This window comes from Gopherus evgoodei, chromosome 11, assembly GCF_007399415.2.
Source record: "Gopherus evgoodei ecotype Sinaloan lineage chromosome 11, rGopEvg1_v1.p, whole genome shotgun sequence".
NCBI classification, from domain to species: Eukaryota; Metazoa; Chordata; order Testudines; family Testudinidae; genus Gopherus; species Gopherus evgoodei.
The window spans coordinates 71632351-71645228 of NC_044332.1; the positions used below are offsets into that span (position 1 = coordinate 71632351).

General features: G+C 45.2%; 1 protein-coding gene across 40 annotated transcripts in view; it reads left to right on the forward strand.

The window, feature by feature from the left end:
• Positions 1–12878, forward strand: part of CLASP1 (cytoplasmic linker associated protein 1) — a 292383-nt gene that overhangs the window by 235939 nt on the left and 43566 nt on the right. For 15 of the 40 annotated variants that reach the window (XM_030581023.1, XM_030581026.1, XM_030581025.1 and 12 more), the window contains one exon: positions 6676–6771. The exons of the other annotated variants lie outside the window; for them this stretch is intronic. In XM_030581023.1, coding sequence (XP_030436883.1) covers positions 6676–6771 — 96 coding nt within the window. The remainder of the gene's footprint in view (positions 1–6675; positions 6772–12878) is intronic. 40 annotated transcript variants of the gene reach the window in all.

The following is a 12878-nucleotide window of genomic DNA, read 5'->3' on the forward strand; positions in this document are numbered from 1 at the left end:
TTAACACTAGAGAGTATTTACTCTGCTGCATATGAGCTACGAGTAACTTGCTAGAAACCATACTAGAAAGGGGTGAAAGGCAATTTGGTGTGCGCAGAACAAAAGCTATCCTCTGCATCACAGCTCATGCTCTATGTGTAAAGCGGGTTTTGTGGAGCATGGATCAGATTTTGTCCTCAGATGCAATGGAATTGTGCTTGGGTATCTGATGGCAAACTATAGCTGTAATGTAAACATGTAAATTGCTGTCAGTTTCACTAAAATTCGTTGCTTGGGTGATACTATTCAGAAGCAGTGTGACCTTGTAGATGGAGCATTGGACTGGGCCTCAGAAAACCTGGGTTCTATTACGGGGGCCGCTGCTAGTCTGCTGCCTGACCTTGGCAAGTCATTCACCTCTTTGTGCCTCAGTTTCTCATCTGTGAAATGGGAATTATGATTCTGAACTTCTTTGTAAAGCACTTTGTAAAGAGCTACTGATGACAAAGTGCTATTTAAGATCTGGATGTTGTTATTACCGTTCAGGAAAAGTGACACAAAATTGCAGTGCAAATAGTGGTGATGTGGATAAATTGCAGTTATCAATACATGAGCGTAAATTTGCATGTAATTACTGATATTTCATGGGGAGTTACCATGTAGTCCTTACTCAGGCAAAACTCCAGTTGAATTTGGATTACAGGATCAGGCCCTCTGTGGGAAAATACTCTTAAGTACAATGAAGTGAATTGTTTTGTCATTTCCAGAGTCAAATCCAATTCTACGGTTACACCACTGGTTGCAGATAGGCATTTTGACCCTAGGTATATAACTTATCAGTAAGGCTTTGTGTTTGTCATGGATTCCATGACTTTCCATGACCTCTGTGACTTCTGCAGCAGCCTGTGTGCTGGCCCTGGAGCCGCCTGAGCAGCTTAGGCAGCCCGTGGGCAGGGCTGGTGCAACCATTTAGGCAAACTAGGCGGCCGCCTAGGGCGCCTAGTGGTTGGGGCGCCTAAAAGTCCCCTCAGGCGAAGAGGTGGAGTGGAGTTGAGCTGGGTGGGGGGGCGTGCGGGGAGGGCGCACAGGGGAACAGTTCCCCGCCCCAGCTCACCTCCGCTCTGCCTCCTCCACTGAGCACACAGCCCAGCTCTAAGTCTCCTCCAATCAGCGCCGCAAGCCTGGGCAGGGAGGAGAATTAGAGCAGCGCCAGCGTGCTCAGTGGAGGAAGCGCAGCCAAGGTGAGCTGAGGCGGGCTACCCAGGCAGGGTTAGCTTCCGCGGGGGGAGTCTCCCCAGGCAGGGTTAGCTGCCGTGGCAGGGGGAGGTCTCCCTAGGCAGGGTTAGCTGCCGTGGCAGGGGGAGGTCTCCCCAGGCAGGGTTAGCTGCCGTGGCAGGGGGAGGTCTCCCCAGGCAGGGTTAGCTGCCGTGGCGGGGAGGAGGGAAGTCTCCCCAGGCAGGGTTAGCTGCTGTGGCCGAGGGGAGGGAGAAGGTGGAGGTCTCCCCAGGCAGGGTTAGATGCTGTGGCGGAGGGAGTCTCCCTGGGTGAGGTTAGTTGCCGTGGGGGGATGGGGAGGGAGAGGGGTTAGCTGTCACGGTGGTGGAGGTAGCTGCTGCGGGGCAGGCTCCCCGGGTCGGTTGCTGAGTTAGCTGCCGTGGGGGGGGGAGCCGGGTTAGCTGGGCGGGGGATGCAAGGTGGAAGTTTCACCTAGGGCGCGAAACTTCCTTGCACCGGCCCTGCCCGTGGGCCAGTCACACTGGCTGCTGCTGGCGTAGTCTCGGCCTCCTCACCACCCAGCAGCAGGAGTTTGGGTGTGGGGGACTTGGGGCTGGGGTGTGGGGCAGTGGTTACCCGGGGTGGGGCTCCCCAGAAGGGCGACAGGAATTCCCTTCCCTCAACTCCTAACTCCACATGCTACCTCTGCCGTCAGGCACTGCCCCCGCAGCTCCCATTGGCCACAGTTCCCAGCAAACAGGAGCTGCAGAACCAGGGCTTGGGGCAGAGTGGAGGCAGCACATGGAGCTAGGAGCTGGACGTCGCCGCTTCCCAGAAGCTGGGTAGGGAACCTGCCAACCCCCAAGCACCCGTGGCACCCCCCCCCCGGCAGTAAACCACCCCCCCGAGTACTCGGGCTGCCCCCAGCACTCTTTCTCCCTCACCCCCCAAGATGCCCCTCTCCCAAGTTTTAGTCAGGGGTATATAGTAAAAGTCATGGACAGGTCATGGGCTGTGAATTTTTGTTTACGCCTGTGACCTGTCTATGACTTTTACTAAAAATACCTGTGACTAAACGTAACCTTTACTCATCAGTTCTGCTGAATTCTGGTAAATTTTACGTGTAAAGAAGCCTAGTATTGATGTTTAGTTCAGAATGTGGGGGTGTCCCACACCATGAAGAACAATGGCAAGGTATGCAAAAACAGATTGACCTGGGCATTTAAAACAAGTTTTTGTGCCAGTTGAATAGGAACCAGGCCCCCCAAGGTGACAGGCCAGTGCTTTACATGACACTTTGCCTGCTGTCCTGCTAATAAGTAAAATCTTGATCGCCTTGATGTCAGTGATAAAACTCCCAGTAAATTCAGTTGGACCATGATTTGGTCCATTGCCTTCACAGGAAAGAAGAAAATCTCCCAGTTACCTGACATGTCCCCAGGGTATTTCTGCTGATGAATTGTGATTATCTAGGTGGTTTACTGTACAAGCCTGGAATTGTGGCATGTTACGTGACATCCTTGTGTCACGCAGTGCCATTCCATCTCCTGCTGGTGTGTCTGAGAACTTGGAACGCTACTTTTTCAACTGCTCTAGTTTTAAACTGAGCTTTGGGCAAAGTGTCCCCAATTTTGATGCAACTGCACGGGCCCCCAGGTACAATCTAGCTAATCTATGTGGAGACCCCAGAAGAATGGGACTCAACTGAGATGACAGAGCCATTGCAAGAAGAGTGGAAAAGCACAAACGACCATGTAGTATCACTTGAACTCACACCAAGATGAAATTCACCTCTATGTAGAGCCTTCATCAGTCTCTTATATTAATTGTTTTAATGCTGCTGGTCCATCGCTGGTGTAGATTTCACTCACCAGTGCATATGAACTAAAACAAGTTCGAAGCCAAAATAGTTTTTGAGATGGATTAAATCCAGAAACCCATTAAAGATTCTCGTAAGCACTTGGAATGAGCAAGGGAGAGAGCACAGGTCTCGGATCTAATATGAGTTAATTTTGTGAAAAGTGATATACGATATTGAAAGCAGCAAAGAATCCTGTGGCACCTTATAGACTAACAGACGTTTTGGAGCATGAGCTTTCGTGGGTGAATACCCACTTCCTCAGATGCATTCACCCACGAAAGCTCATGCTCCAAAACGTCTGTTAGTCTATAAGGTGCCACAGGATTCTTTGCTGCTTTTACAGATCCAGACTAACACGGCTACCCTCTGATACTTGATACGATATTGACAACAAGTGGAAGGCTTTAGCAACAATAGGAAACCATTTCTAAGTTATATCAAGAGAAAAGGATAAATCCAGAAGAAAGATATCAGACCAGCAAATACTCAAGGAAGTGCACGGAGGTCATCTATTAAAGATTATGGTATGGGAAGTAATATATTAACAGATACAGGTATTGTCACTTTGAAAAAAGAGATTATGGTTAAAATACAGATCTTACTGTTTAAAATGGGAGTAAATATGTAGGCTATATAAGGACCCATGCAATGGTCAGAAGAACAAACTTTGCTACAAAAATGCAAACGGATTCCTTTGTAGCAGTACTACAGGACGAAAGCTGCAAAAACACTCCTGGAGCTTCCACAGTGCTGCTCTGACTGTATTTGAGACATGATTGGTCTGGCAAAAATCCATTGAAGTGCAGCATGTCTGGTGCCTGGCCTGTATGAAGCACTGCTGTGATTTAATTAAAAGCTCTGCTGAAAAGGAGTCTCTGAAGGCTTTCAATGAACTGTAATTGTGGCATGCACCCTGGACATGTTACTGAGCAACAGCTAATGATAGTCTTGGACTTCTGAGGTAGAAACAGGATAAAAGAATATTGGCGGATTTTTAATAAAAGGCGGATTTTTTTTTTTAATGCTGCTCTGAGGGTTCAAATCGGATTTCCAAGAAGCTACCACAGATGCACGTTGTTGGTGCTAAACAAATAAGACCACTGCACACTGTTGTACTAGCATCAAATGTCAGATGTTCACCTCTGGGTAGTGACATTGTGCCTGCACGATTTAGGCAGTTCCTGTGTGTGTGCAGGTACTTCTTTTTTTGTGTGCAAATGCAGGATGTATACACACAATTGGTACACATGCACATTTTTTTTGCAAAGAGAGGCAATTTATACAGCAGTATTTAGTGCTATGAATTACTATAAAGGACCTGATGTATGGATCACTCTCAACTGCCATGGAGTTCTGCACATTGTCAGAATGGACTCTAAGACCTGTTCTCCTTGGAGCTCTTGTTCAGTTTTTGGGCCCAATTCTTCAATGCCCTACAGCTTGTGCAGACGTTTACCCCTGTGTAAAATGCAAATTCGCTGTGCGTGACCCAGGAACTCTGGTTTGGTAATGTTCTGAGACCCACCCTGTCCATGTGTCATTGGCTATACGAAGAGTCCAGCAATGGAGAATCGGGTTTTGGGATTCCGTCAAGACCGTATGGGGACTAAATCAGTACTGTGACTGTGTTGCTGAGATCCACCTTGTAATGCAGGTCTTTTAAAGAAATCAAGGGGTACGAGTGCAAAGACTAACCATTTTCCATGACCTCAAGATTATCCCTATACTTACAAACAACTGAAGGAGAAAATCTATAATAAAAATTTCAAAATGGGCATTTTTTTTACATTATTTCCTTTAATCTTGTTAGAAAATAAAGATCTCTGTATACTCAGTCTTGTTTCCAAAAATATTGTGGTCATTTTCTGTTTGTTTAGCATTTGAGGCAGGACTGCTGTGTGAGGCCAAAGATTTTTATTGTACTCTCTGTAAGAAACCAATTTTCTAACATTCTTAGGCTCACAGTTGAAAATTTTTAGGGCTTTTTGGATAGCAAAGTCCCTAGAGTAAATCATTTCCTTAAAATGACCATTATGGATTTTTATGGTACTTTGGGATCCCTTGGCTTGAAAGCAGTTTTATTCAACAAACAGTTGTTTTTATTACAGGGTGGTATTTAAGTAAAATAAAGTATTTTACAGTTTAAAGCTGGTATACCAGATGTCTGCTCTCTGAGACAGGAAGAAATTGCTTAATATAATGTATGCGCAGGCATCATGTTTATATGTAAGTGAGTGTGAATACACACTAATACATGACAGATATATAACTATTCCCATACATATGTACAAATCTATGATGTGTATATATAATATCAATATTCACTATACAGAATCTGGATGTGGTCTCTCTGTGTGTCTGAGTGTGTATTTACATCTGAATATATGTACATTTGTGTAAAAAGTAGTTTTTACTTTGCAGATTCTGGGTATAAACAGAGTTGTGTAATTGAAGTCTTTGGGAACATTGTACAATCTGATCCGTAAGTGCTAGCTGGTCAAGAGACTTCAGTAGGTTGTGAACTGAAGTGCTTAACGTGGAGTCTTCGGAGTTCTTCTCCCATCCAACTGTTCCTGTAGCCTTCAGATTCTGGAACCCACAAGGCAGCATACTTGGGAAAACAAGTGTGGTCAAGGGGTGTGGTTCTGCATCATATCCCCAGAATGCTAAATCATCTGTCCAAAACCCCACTTCATTGAGCCTCAGTTAAGGCCTGCAAACCATTCCTATTGGAAATGAGTGAGACAATTAATGCAATAGCCTTCTCTGATGTGGAGCTGATACCAACATGGCTTTATCCAAATATACTTGCTAGTGCAAACAGCCTAATGCAAAACTGTTGTAGCCTAATACCTCATGTGGATTCTGCATGATCACTGGTAGAGAACAATTCCATACAAATTAAGCTATTTAAATCTATAACAGTAGACAGAGATTCCTGCACCCATATATCTTAGGTTGTTTAAAATGGAAATCTACCCACTTACCTTATACTTGGGTGGTGAAAAGAGAAACACACACACAATTTTATCATTTCGGGAAAAATTAAGAATAAAATAGGAATGTGCAGTGGGAGTGTAGAACTGGTAACCATACCCACAGCCTGATGCACACTGTACGATGCATTTGCACAGAGCACTGGGCTACTAGACTCATCGCAAGACGGAGAGTCAGGAATTCTCAAACATGCTGAACTTGACCATATCACCTAAATCTCTGTCTATTGGTTTTGCTGTCTGTAAGAGTGATAATCACACTTAACAAATGGTGGCTGCAGGGTTTAATCAGTTAACGTCTGAACATACGCAGTGCTTTACATCTTCATAGGTGAGCGCTAAGGGTTGTTATAACAGGATTTGGAAAAAATTAACTAGTGCTTCAGAGCCAGAGATCTAAGGCAAGTTAAATTTAACCCTGGTGATTTCATTGACTAGGATCTTCCTGCTGGTTGATTCAAATATTAATATGTTTTCTTATTAATCCCAAATTAGGAAAGCAACCTGTACTGAAGATGCATCTGATGCAAGATGCTGAAATATATATTGCATTTAGATGCTTGTTGTTAAAAATCTTGTGCTTCCTTATTAAATAATAACACATTTCCTATTTGTTGAATCCAGACTATGCATAGTTGGGTAGGTGAGGATTTGCCAGCTAGATCAACTACAGCCTCGTCAGGGCCTGGTGAAGGAAACTTGGAAGAGAAATGTAAACAGGTAGACGACACTGTGCAGATGTACACTAATCACAAAATACACTTGCTGTTTGCAGATTAGATTTCTAATACAGTTAAACTGTGTAAAGAGACATTAACTGGATGCCTGAAAAAGCGATGCCTCATTCGTATGTGTGTGTATGTGAAATAATAGTTTGGTTTTAGTGTGTCTTTCTATTAACCCTATTGTCTAAAAGGTGTCGCTGGGATAAGTCTGGCCCAGGTTGTTGACTGTGGTTGAGAAGTGCACAGCTCAGCAGAGTGGGTTCAAAGGTGGTGTTTTCACTTCTCTTATTCTGGGCAGCCTGTGGGTCAGGCTAATCCCCAGCATAAGTTAGAGCGACCTAACCCTGCTGCTGACTGCTCTAAGGATCTGATATGGTTACTGGGGATCAGACTAACTGCAATTTTCTATATGAGCTGTCTGGATAGACTTTCAGGTCACTCATATTAAGCTCAGGACACTGATTCTACCCCCTTCCTAAAATGAATTCATTCTCTCATGTGATCGTGACATTTCCTGTAACTTGAAAGTTGCCAAACTTGGTTTCAAAGTGACTTCGTATATTTCAACTAGATTGTAAGGGGCGTAGGAATTTAATGAATCTGGCTCGCCAACCAACCAACTCCTCTTAGTGTAAAATGGGACTTTGAGTATTAATAGTCATGTCATATGATGCTGCTGGCTAGCAAGGTCTTTGCAGAAGTTGATCCTCAGCTCAGCAGTGGCTTGAGTCAATCTGCTTTGTGAGCAGCCAAAAGCTTGTGGAACATGTAAGGGTATAATTATGGAGGGAATGAAGGAAGTAACACATCCCTATTGAGTGATCCAACATCCCGACGTAGAGTCAAGTCCCCCCACTAACATAAGCAGGCACTGACTTCATGGCTGTTGTTCCTGTTTAAAGCAGCAGAGAATTTGGCCCATTAAGAGATGACCCCTAATATCTAGATTATCTAGCCCTGACAGGAGATGTGCTGAGTTTGCACAATGCTGATGCAATGTCAGAAGCCAGGGGCACATGGGCGAGAGAAGATTCATATAACATACCCTCTTTTCTATCAGCATGAGTATTGCATGGGCAATGCTTGTGAAGCAAGCACAGAATTAATCTGCCTATGTGTTTGTTGACTATTATCCATTTAATGACTGTCCAGTGGTTATTGATTAGGGCCAAGATTTTCAAAAGTAATATGATTTGGGTGCTCAATTTGAGACACCCTATAAGGGCACCCCTTTGAAAATCTACCCCTTTAAGGCATTTCAAGTTGGGCACCCAAAAACTGAAATGCTCGAAATCACTAGTCACTTTTGAAAAACTGGCCTCTAAGATTACAGTAGTTAAAGATCAATGAAAGCACACTCATTTTGATATGTGTTTTCAAGCTAGTATATATCTGATTACCAGAAAGATTTAGGAGTGCTGCTTCTGCCCCCTTCAAATCTAAGAGGAAAATTGCACCCACAGCCCAGCTGGAAGGCTCTGTTAGATTGAATCAGGAAGTGCTGTGACAGTTAGTACTGAACTTTAGGCCTGCTTGGACCGTGCTGCTGTTGGAGTCAATGCGAGCTGGGCCACTGGTTTGGCTGGAGCATGGGCAGAACGTTGTCTTTTGAATCTTGGACAGAAAATCCCAGCTAAAGAGACAGAACCCTGGTTTGCATTGCAATTTACTCCTGCAATAAACAAACCAACAAGTACATTTAAAAAGAGCTGTGGGCGGTGTTCCCACTAATTTTTTACATCCATGTGTGGAATGAATTTTGTTATGCACACCGATATGGAGGTGATGTGTGACACATCACCTTCATATGGGTGCACATAACAAAATTCATGTGGTGGGGATGTGGTTGAGGGGTTCAGAGTATGGGAGGGCACTCAGGGCTGGGGCAGCGAGTTGGGGTGCGAGGCAGGGTGAGGGCTCTGGCTGTGGGGTGCTGGATCTGGGGTGGGGCCAGGGATGAGGGGTTTGTGGTGTGGGATGGGGCTCAGGCCTGGGGCAGAGGGCTGGGTGCAGGAGGTGAGGGCTCTGGCTGGGGGTGCGGGCTCTGGGGTGGGGCTGGGGATGAGGGGTTTGGAGTGCAGGCTGCCCTAGGGCTGAGGTGGGGAGAGAGGACTCCCCCCAGCCCTCTCTCACCACAGCAGCTCGGGGCAAGGGGAGAGGTGCCTTTCGTGGCTGCAGCAGCTCCAGTGAGCCTGGTCCAGGTCGAGGGAGTGGCTCCTCACCCCCAGCCATAGCAAGCCCGGGACAGGTCTGCGCTGGGGCTGCTGGGAAGGAGCGCCTCTCCCCCGGCTGCAGTGGGCTGGCCGGGGAGGGGGGGAAAAAGGAGGGGGAGGGCGCCTCTCCCTGCCGCAGCAGGTCCATGCTGAGGGAAAGGCATCTCTCCCCATCACAGCCCTGAGCCCCTGCACAGAGCTTAATAGGCAACTGCGCAGCTTAGAGGGAACCTTGGTTGTGGGTGAGTATCGTTTAAAAAAAGCTGTCTCTCCCAGAACAAGGTTGAAATAATAACCACAGAGCCGTAGTACTGTCTCAATGCCTTTATTGAACCACCATTTACTGGTGGTAGTTTGTATTTTGAAAGGAGTACTTGTTAGTTGTGTCACACCTCAGGAATAGGGTGTATCGTTCTAAAGCTTTTTTTTGTGCCACATATAAGTACAACCCCCTTGGTTAGATGTCCAGTTGGCAGAAAGCAATAAAGCCACCAAATGGACATTTGCATACCTAATACTGGTAGTCTTTTCTGAACACTTATGCCAGGGGTCAGCAACTTTCGACACATGGCCCATCAGGGTAATCTGCTGGCAGACTGCGAGATGTTTTGTTTACATTGACCGTCTGCAAGCACGGCCCCCCGCAGCTTCCAGAGGCCACAGTTCGCCCGTTCCTGGCCAATGGGAGCTGCAGGAACGTGCTGGTCACCGCTTCCCACAGCTCCCATTGGCCAGGAACAACGAACCACGGCCACTGGGAGTTGTGATGGACCATGCCTCCGGACTGTCAATGTAAACAAAATGACTCCCAGACTGCCAGCGGATTACCCTGATGGGCCGCATGCTGAAGTTTGCCAGCCCCTGACGTAGATCATAGTAAATGCAAAGGGGAAGGAGCCAATGGCAAATTTCCAATGACTTTGGGAGCAGGACTTGTCTGCAGCACATCTGTGTCCTCAAAACTGCTGCATTAGAGTCAAATTGTGCCTATGAGGCAGTGGTATATGTTGGGATGAAGCAAAGCCACACTGTCCCCAGTGGAGCTCTAATAAGGATTGTGCCTCAGAGAAGCATGATGCATCTTGGAGCATTGTAGAACACAAGGGGAAGGTGCCTGTCACATCACCCACAGAAGTTTGCACTCCCTTCTGCTATGGTTTCAACTCCTTTCTGCCCCAGAGGCGTTCTGAGAGAGCATTCTCTGTACACAGGAGAGATCAAGGACTGCTGTTGTGCCTGGCCCATGCACTAGGGGTAGAAAGGATGGGAAGGCTTCTTGCATCCTTCCCCTCCTTCTCATGCCTTGCGCAGCTGTCCAAGGTCCAGGCACAGTCTGGCCCTAAATTTGGACCTAGTCTTTGAGTAGCTTCCTGTTTACCTCTTGAAGTTCCTATTGACGTCAGGGAATGTTCCAGGCACTGAATGATGGCAGGAGCATGCCCAATTTATGTAGGAAATAAGCCTACCATGGAAAGAGGTATGTGGTGAGAGAAGTCCATAGAGCAGCACGTTCCAAGTGTAGCTTAACAGACATTGAGAGGCAGTGTTTATAGATTTGATCATGTGGTCCTGACTCAGGCAAAACACCCATTAATTTCAGCTGGTGCTTTGTCTGAGTTAGGACTGCAGGATCAGGCATTGAAAATCCACTTCAAATTATTTTTTAAAAGGTTCTTATCCTGAGAACGTCGCTCAAGTCCCCTCATTTTCAAGTCTCACTGAAGTTGAGGTTTGCTTGTCAAGTTGCGCTAGTGGCTGCGTGTAGATTTCCTAACCACTAAATTAATAATCCGGAGGTATGCATGATTTCATGAAGAGGTGTGTATTTTGTCATGATTATCATTTCATTCAATTCTGCATCGTGACTATTCTGTTTTGGGATCTTTTGTTTGCAGTAATGTTTTCATTTCAGAAAATATGTTGATGAAAATTAAAGGTACCAGGACAGACAACAAAACGTGTCCCCCGTTGGGTACAGGATAAGGAGACTCTCTGATACAGTTGATTGAAAGTCAGAGGAGGATGAGTCTGGAGTTAGGATTTTCGGAGAGCAAAGTACCAAGGGAAAATAATTCCACCACCACCTCCCCACCCCCTTCCATACCCTGGGACTCTTTCTTTCAAGTAATTAACTGCAGGCCATGCTTGTGTTGAAGTGAATGGGATTTTTTTCAGGAGACAGCATTGTCTTTGGTTAGCGTATGGAACTGAAAGCAGGAGACCTTTGTTCATTGGCTCTGCCAGAGACTTGCTGTGCAATCCTGGGAAAGCCCCTTCAACTCTCTGGACCACAGTTTCTGCATCTGTCAAATGGAGATGCTGCTGTTTCCCCACTTTTAAAGAGCACTTTGAGATCTACAGATAAAAAGTGCTTTTTTTAATACAGGGCCTTATTATTAAGTTCTAAGACTAATGAATGGAGAGGTAAGAAAACTAGAATTATAGTTTTCACACTGAAACAATGGGGTATTTTCATTCTGTTTAGCTATGGAAGGGTTTCTGTGTACCCATTTTCCTTCTCTACCAATGGATTCCACTTCATGAGAAACTGAACACACTTAATTATTGCAACTCTTAAAATACTCAGTTTCCCAAAACTGATGTCCTTTGTTTTGAATCAGCTGAAGCAATGGAAAGTGTAGTTACCATCAAAGTAATGGAATACATGAGTTTGTTTTTTAAACTTCTTTAAAAATGTTCTTCATTTTTAGGAAGTCTAAGGAGATTCCAGAAAGCTTCTAAACCAAATGTCTCCGATTGCTGAGTCTGTCTACAATTTTGTCAATCAAAGCACATGTAATCTGGCTTGTGAGCCTAAACTACTGCCCTTTATCCAGATAAATACTTTGGAGATTAGTCGTGTGTAGAGCTAACAACAGGCTGGAAAACATGCTGCTGCCAAGCATTTTTTAGAGGTCCTTCATTGCTTCAGCTTCTTTGTAGTTGTTTTCTTCTGTGGTGCTGAATCAGTAATTATAAGACTACTTCACGCTTCCTTAAAGCGAACAAGGAAAGAGAAAGATGAATTGGAGCATTTTGTACTGGTTATATAGTCCTGGGCCATATCAATGCGAGACATGTGACTGTGTATTTTTTGTGCAGTTCTGCTGTTGATTGTTAGCAATTATTTACACTGTACACATTCCCATTAAAAGCCATTTCTGCCCAGCATTCTCCATTTCCACGTGGAATTCATGAAGTTCACTTTTTCTTGGAAATGATTCTTCTAGACTTCTTAGGCACATGGGGTGAAACCCTGGCCCCATTGAAGCCAATGGCAAAATTTCCATTGGCTTCAATGGGGCCAGGATTTCACCCATCGACTGTGAGGGAGCTGCAGATGCTACACCCAGTAGGGGGAAGAGGATTCCTCTCTCTCTGTGTCATTGTTAGGCTTTGAAGGAGCCCAGGCTGGTAGCTGCAATACAGGGCATCAGGAGTTAAGGGTTAATATATGAAGGACAAAGCAGGGGTTCTCTATGTGGTGTATCAGATTTGTGGATCCCTTGGGTGGAGAGAGCATTAATCCCTTTCAGACTAATATAAGAAGCTCAAGAAGTCTCTGTTTTGTTTTTGGTTTCTTTTGTTCCTAGCAGCAACTTGGTGGTATTCAATGGAAACACCCTGCAGAGCAGGAAGGAACTGTAAGGCTTTATTACTGGAACTACGAGCAGCTTTTTAAGCCTGAAAATAAAAAATGTCCATCTAAAAATACATTATAAGCATAACTGCTGAAGGGTTTGTTTCAACAGTGCTTCCTTGCTGTGTGTTAGAAATGTGTCTGTGTCTCATGGTAATTTTCTGTTTAAATGAAAAATCTGTAACATTTACTGCAAGGATCCTTTCTAGAATGCAGACTGTTCTAACGCTCTGAACAGATAAATTGATG